At 40.8% G+C, this 7,508-nt stretch overlaps 1 protein-coding gene and 1 long non-coding RNA gene across 7 annotated transcripts in view; one reads left to right on the top strand and one right to left on the bottom strand.

The window, feature by feature from the left end:
* Positions 1–3,855, bottom strand: part of MCM6 (minichromosome maintenance complex component 6) — a 34,971-nt gene extending 31,116 nt beyond the window's left edge. The window contains exons 1-2 of the mRNA XM_039874562.1: positions 3,683–3,855; positions 191–337 (exon numbers count right to left, since the gene is read on the bottom strand). Of these exons, the coding sequence (XP_039730496.1) occupies positions 191–337; positions 3,683–3,789 (254 nt within the window). The 5' untranslated portion in view covers positions 3,790–3,855. The remainder of the gene's footprint in view (positions 1–190; positions 338–3,682) is intronic.
* Positions 3,856–3,969: 114 nt separating this feature from the next.
* LOC120611947 (uncharacterized) lies at positions 3,970–7,508 on the top strand. Of its 6 annotated transcripts, XR_005655335.1 has the most exons (3): positions 3,977–4,180; positions 5,039–5,065; positions 6,368–7,508. It is a non-coding gene; the product is annotated as an uncharacterized LOC120611947 (long non-coding RNA). The 6 variants fall into 6 exon arrangements; XR_005655334.1 differs by lacking the exon at positions 5,039–5,065 and having other exon boundaries at positions 3,970–4,089; XR_005655330.1 differs by having other exon boundaries at positions 3,977–5,065.

Genomic DNA, 7,508 nt, shown 5'->3' on the forward strand with positions numbered 1-7,508 from the left:
CATGTGAAAAACATTCAGCTCCAGAAAGGCCTAAATTAGTTCAGAGCAATTTAAAAATGACCACTGGCTCTATCAGAGGACCTCTGTGACACCTGCATTTCTGCCTAACAAATGAACACTACCAGTCCAAAAAGAGCTGGCTTCCCAGGCTCCATATTTACTTAAAATAAAGAAGATTAATATATCGTACCTATAGAACTCCTCTTGAATGGTGGTGGAAAGTTGCTGGTTAAATTGCTCCAGGTCCACAAAACTCACAACCAATGTGTTTCTCTCAGGACGAATTAGCTCTTCTGCTAATTGCAAGTACTTAATTTCTCCATCACTGTTCTGGAATCTGCAGATACATGCAAATTAGATTAAACTGAAGAACTAGACAGTTAAAAGAAGAAACTAAATGCCTGATAATTCAGTGTATTGATTAAAAATCATCAGTTTTAGGGTAAGACAGGCCCATTTTGGCATTTGTGTAACTTGGGGCAAGCTATTTATCCCTCCTAAACCTGTCCCTCTCCTTTTTAAAAACAAATTAAAACAAAACGGAACAAAACCAGATTAGGACATCACTTTATCTCATAAGATTACTGTGAAGGTTAAATGAGAGACTGCCTAGAACATGTTTTATGCAGAGACTAGAACATAGAAAAACTGGATCTTCAGATTTTTAACCTGAGTTTCTTGATTTAATATTTTCTAATCAACAAATGCTAACTATTCTTTTATTACTGTTATGTATAACTAAAATTGGGAAATGTTAAATCAAGAAATTCAGGTTAAAATCTAAAGACTCAATTTCTTCAGGGAAAACTGATACGTCAGTTGTAGGTTTAAGAACCAGAATAAAAATACACAGCAATGAGGTACTTCACAAGACTTCAGTAAAATGGAAACACACACACACACACACACACACACACACACACACACACACACACACACACACACACACCTGGTGTCTTTTCCCAAAAGGAGAATCATACAAACATATTTGCTCTTTGTCTTTTTAACATACTATGCAGATTAGTTTCAAGGCAAAATCAATTCCTCCTTCAAATATAGCATGTTCTGTTAAATATTTACCGAATAACACCTATCTGCAAAGCACTATGCCAGAGGTAACTGAAGCTGGAAATGAATGTTATTCCTGCCCTAGGGTTGATACTCTCATAGGAGATACTCTTACTAAAGAGGTACAAGACAATCTAAATGTCCATCACAAATAGACAAAGAAAATGGATTAAAGAAAATGTGGTATACACATACAATGGAATATTATTCAGCCTTAAAAAGGAAATTCTGCAATATGTGTCAACATGAATAAACCCTGACATTATAAGTGAAATAAGCCAATCACAGACAAATATTGCATTATTTTACTTATACAAGATACCTAAAATAGTCAAATTCATACAATCGAAAAGTGGAATGGTGGTTGCCAGGGACTAAAGGAAAGAAAATGTAGAGGTAGTAATCAATAGGTATAAAGTTTCAGTCAAGTGAGATGAATAAGCTCTAGTTCTAGTGCACAATTGTACCTATACGCAACAACATATTATGCTGTTAAAAATTTGTTAAGGGGGCAGATCTCATGTAAGTGTTCTTTTTACAATAAAATAAAGAAAAAAAAAAGGATGAAGTACAAGAAATGTGATGGGGGAATATAAATTAATTCTATCTATTATCTAGAAAGGCTTCACGCATATAAAAGGTGGAACTAAAATTCTGCCTTGAAAGACTTAAAATACGAAAGAAAAACAAGCCGTAGATAGACTGGTTACAGATGTCTATAAGTATGTGGCAGTGAGAAAAGGTATGGGAGGAGTGTGAATGATGACAGGCTGGCTGTGGAAGATGAAACTGAAAAGAGTAGTTGTGAAGAATTTGAACTATTTTCATAGGCAATAGCCAATTGATATTCTGAGAGAGTGTTAACATTTTTATTTTCCCCACAAAGGCCAGGGATTATTTTGTTCATAATTATCCTCAGCTGCTAGCTACATACATAGTAAGCTGCAAGGCAATGAAAGCAATTATATTTATTATTTGTTGAAATATTAATTGAGGACCTTTATAATGTGGTGTAGTGACTAGGTGGAGATGAGGACAGGATTTTCACTGAGGATGAAGTGGCTGACAGGTTAAGATACAGGAAGTTCTACTACCAGATAATAACAGATAATGGCAACTTGGGAGCATAAGGGAAGAAAGGATTGGCGTTGCCTGAAAGGTTTATAGAGTTTCACAAAGGAAGTGAGCCTTTAGCTAGGCTTTGAAAGATGAGTATCTGTCAGGCAGAGAATAATATTGACAAAAGTGGGGAAATACAAATGAAATTGTATTTTTTAAGTGTATCGGAATTCTGTAAAATAGAATGATTCACAACAGTAAAAGTGTGGAAACAACCCAAGTGTCCATGGATAGATGGACACAGAAAATGTGGTATATACATACAATAGGACATTATTCAGCCTTAAAAATAAATTCCGGTACATGCTACAACATGAACTTTGAAGACATTATGCTAAATGAAATACGCTGATCACAAAAGGACAAATACTGTATGACTCCAAACATATGAGGTACAGTCAAATTCATAGGAAGTAGAATGGTGGTTGCCAGATGTTGAGTGGGGTCAGGGGAAAGGAGAGTTATTGTTTAATGGGTAGAGTTTCAGTTTGGGAAGAGGAAAAGAGTTCTGTAGATGGTGATGACGCTGGCATAACAAGGTGAATATATGTAATGCTACTGAACTCTATGCCTAAAAAAGGGTTAAAACGGTAAAGTTTTGTTACATTTTACCACAATTAAAAAAAGAATGTTATAGGACATTCCAAAGTGTTTACACTTTTTCCTGGAGGCAGCAGAGTCCATACTCTTAGGTAAAGAAGTGAATATCTACACCAAGAACAGTTAACTAACCGGTGGCAGTGGTGGAAAGCCAGGGAGGGAGGTTATGAGAGGCCAGGAGCCCAGAAGAAAACTAAAAAAGAAAAGTGGGGGGCGGGAGTTGCCGGCTGGAAGGAAAGAAAGGGATGGAGGGAGTACGTTCAGCTACTTTTAAGCAGGGCAGGGTCCACCCTCACTGCAGAATCTGTCAAACCACAGGGTCCACTCTAGTACTTTCATCTCCACAGACGCTAAGGGTTGTCAGGGCCCTAGGTGCCTCCAACACTAGGGTCCTGGCTTTCCGGTCCGCTCGGGCCTCTGCCAGGATTCCAATGCCCGTTCAGCCTCCCACACGACCCTGCCGAAGTGTGGACTCGCTGGACAAGTTTCTTATCATCCCCGAGCCTCGGTTTCCGCACAGGTAATCATGGCGGCTACACGACCAGCAGCCTTAAAGTCGCCAAGACTGAATGATGGGAGTAAAACGCTTAGCATGGGGCAGTGGGCACAATAAGACTTTGAAGAAGGGCTCGCCATGGATTTCACCCCCTAGAAATCAGGCCAGCCCGTCCCAGGTTGCTCGCGGCGGCGTGGCTCAGCCCCAACCGGGGCCTCTCTCTACGGCGCGCGACCCTTCGGTTCCCGAAACTGCGCAGGCCCCACGCGCCCCTCCCCCGGGCACTGGGCTCCTCGGGCTCCGGAAGCGGGACTGGATATGGGTGGGAGTGGGGGTGGGGATGGGGGTGGGGGGGCCGCTTGGGGAAGTTCCGCGGGGAAGGGCAGACCGCCAACTTACTCCTCCAAGAAGTCTAGGAAGAGCTTCTGGCACTTCTCTGCCACCTCGTCGCGGACTTCCAAGTGCTGGCTGCCGGCGCCCGGCTCCGCTGCCGCCGCGAGGTCCATCACCGCCAGCGCTGAGGGGCCGTCACACGCCAATGCACGAGTAGCTTCTCGCCGGAAGCTGCGACTTTGCGCGCGCCGCTGCCACAGCTGCCACCCCGCCCCCTCGTCCCAATCGTGGCGCCGGAGCGCGGGATTTTCGCGCCGAATCTGCTCAAAGGGCGCGGCTTCTCCCTCAGCCCCGCCCACAGAGCGGGGATTTCGCGCCAGACACAGAAACCTGGAGAAAGACTGCGTCCTGACTGTGCGCCTGCGCAGTGCTGTCGGGTCCGGGGAAATTCGGCTTCCGGAGGAAGTTCAAGGGTTGGATCTTTGGTTTTTCAAATGTTCTTCAAACCATTATACTGGTATTACTTGAGCAGTAGGTGTAAAGCTCTACGGAAGAGAAAACTGAGTAAGATTCAGGTCTCCTACTTGAGTCGTCTAATGGGAGGAAATGAACTGTAAACCAGCGGGTAAAACTGTAAAAGAGCCAACACTGATGTATAAATAGTACCAGGGATGGGGGATTGGCATAGTTATTATGATCGTGCTGACCTGGGAAAGTTAGCGAAATATTTGACATTGTCGATTAATTCCTCTCTTAAAAGCACTTTTGGCTTGCGACCTCATAGGTTTTTACCCCCTCTTCGGCCATCTTTCTCCGACTTCTTTTCACTTGTTTTTTTCTATTTCTTTGGCATTACTGTTTATCCTCCTTTGTAGGTGCCTCTTCTTCAGGGAGTCCCTTAAACGTTCTGGTCCCAGAGGTCTCCTTTCCCATAAGTGAGCTCTTTCGGGTGACTCCCTTAAGTCCCTTGGCTTCAATTAACATCTGGTTGCCTATATATATATATAAAATTTTATTTGCCAATGACATAAATGTGTAACACCAACCAGTACTCTTTCCTGGGCCTCCAGGAGATTAAGAGAAGGCTGGACCACTTCCTTTTTTTGTAATGTATCTGAGATAGTATATATTACCTCATTCGAAGGGGATGAGAACCTTTGGAGCTCTGTACCCCTCAGCCCTTCAGCTTAAGAAGCTGCCTGCTGACTGGACATCAGCACTTGCATGTATTTTAGGAAACTCAATCTTAGATTTACTTAAGACAGTACAGAGTTCTCATGTATTTTGTGCCTATTTTCCCTGTTGTTAACATCTTATGTTACTATAGTACATTTATCAGAACCTACTTTGGTACAATACTATTAACTAAAATCCACACTTATTTGGATTTCACTGGTTTTTCTGTAATGTCTTCTCTTCCAGGATCCCATCTGGGAACCACAGTGAGAGGTAATGTCTCCTTAGTCTCCTTTGGTCTGTGCAATTTCTCAGACTTTGATTGTTTTTGGTGATAGTTTTGAGGTGTACTGCTGAGGTATTCTGCAAAATATCCCTCAATGGGGATTTGTCTAATGTATTTCTAATGATTAGACTGTGGTTATGGGTTTGAAGAGGGAGAGCACAGAGATAAAGTACAATTCTCACCACTCCCTTATGATTTTGAAGCAAATCTTAGATATATCATATGTAGCTATTTCAGAATGATTCTCTAAAATGTAAGGGCCCTTTTTCTTGAACCATATCTTTGTCTGGGAGGTAACCTTCTTTCAAACAGCTGTAGCAGTATGCAGGTTGATAATGCTGACTTTTAAATCTAATATTTTCCTGGATTACCAACACTGCAACTTACTTTGAATAAAACCAACAGATTAAATATTTACATGATTTATTTTAGGTGGTGTGCAATATTCAGTAAGATATCAAATCATAAGAGAAATCTTTTCTTCCAAATCAGTCAATCCTGATCTTGCAAAATATTTACTATATCCTACCTCTTATTAAGAAAATAAGAAATTACATGTTGGCTATGATCAGTTATTTTTAACAATACATGGCTAATGCCTATTTAGTCATTTGCCTTCCTCTTTAGTTATTTAAAAATATGAAAAGTTTGATCATGATGTCCATCAAAAGTAGTGCTGAGGGCAGTGGGAATGGTGGCAGTTTTAAGCTATTTTTATGTAATACTTATTTAATTTTTCCCAAAAGCTGAATACTAGAATCACACACACACACACACACACACACACACACACACTGAAAAAATATTTAAAACTTTTATCAATCTTCTCAATTCATGACATCATTTTAATTATACCTTATATTACTATAAAGAAATGAGAAACTGTATAAATTTACTCATTTTTATAGCTATTATAAGTTAATTATATCTATAAATTTTAATATTGACTTGATTGCTTTTAATTAACAATTTTACAAAATGTGTTCCATATTTTGTCTCTCAGTGGTTTTTAGACTGTTTCTTGAAATAAGTATTAATGTGTTTGTCAATCGAAGTTGGATTTTTTTCTAAAAAAATAATATGTATGATTAACTGATTTGCAATGAGGACAGCTTTGCTAAGTGGGTTATATGGTAGACATTGTCCAGATATTGAATGACCTAAATCTTCACTTCCAGGGTTTTGACCAAAACGTATTTCAAGAACAGTATAAAATAAAATCACTTTATTTAAAAAATTGTATAAGTAAAAGTGTGTTGAAATTAATGGTTTCTTTTTTTCTTCTCAAGTCTAGAAGAGATTTAGGCATCAGAAACAAATTGAAGAATCCTCAGAAGAGATGATGGGGAAGCCTTGGGATGCAGTCACCCATAGAGCATCTCATAGAGCATCTCAAGAAAAAGAAGAAGGGAGGTCCAAGCATGAAAACTTGGGGAATACCAGCATTTAAGGAGAGGCCGAGGAGGAAAATGCCATAGAGAGACTGAGAAATTACAGCCAGAGAAATAGGAAGAGAATCTGAAAAGTCAAGATTCTAGAACTAATTGTTGTCAATGGTGAATGCTGTCGGGTGCGGTCTGGGCCACGGGTGGGGGAGTAGGATAGAAACCAAACATGGCAGAAAGAGTTTCAGGGATGTGGAGAATGCAGAAGTTAGATTGCAGGGGAGTGAATGGAAGTGAGGAAGCAAAGTAATTGGCAGCTACTCTTTACTAAGTTGAGTTGCAGAGAGTGGATTTTGAAGGACCTGCTCTGCTCTGTGTAGGTTGACAGGCCCTTGACACAAGCTTTGGTGCTTTTGAAACAATTGGCTGTTGGAGCAAAGGTACAAGGAGAAGGACAGCCAGCCAAGTCAGCAGTTACTCACTCCACTCCCTCCTGGCAACTGAGAAAAGAGAAGGCTACATGGGCCCCACCTTTTGTGATAGAATGTGCGTGAGTGTCTCATTCCAGGGAGGCCTCCTGCTGCTCACTCTTCCACTTATGTGGTAGGGGGATCACCCCCCCATGGTAGGCAAGGTCAGGGGCTGCTGAAATCCTATCTGATTCTACCAGCCATTTACACTGGAATAAGGAGAACTTTGTTCTGGGTTTCACCGGAGCACCAGATGGGCTAGCAGCTTCATTGCATACAGCCCTTCTTGGTCCGAGAAGCTTGGCCTTAGCTAATCTCATTTCTCCTCAGAAGGCAAATATGGGGAAGTCTTTTGCTCTACACAGATGTGTGCAATAAAGAAGTACTCAATTAGAACTTTGCATCAGAATCTCATCATATCTGGAAAGATATTTTGTGTGCTGAGTAAGTGGTATAGCTTAAACAGTTAAGCACATGAATGCTGGATTTGCATCCTGGAGCCACTGCTTAAGTAATCTTGGGTAAGTTACTTAACCTTTCTGTACTTTGAGTTTTATCATAAAGATTAAATGAGA

The sequence above is a fragment of the Pteropus medius genome, unplaced genomic scaffold (assembly GCF_902729225.1).
Source record: "Pteropus medius unplaced genomic scaffold, Ma_sr-lr_union100, whole genome shotgun sequence".
Lineage (NCBI taxonomy): Eukaryota > Metazoa > Chordata > Mammalia > Chiroptera > Pteropodidae > Pteropus > Pteropus medius.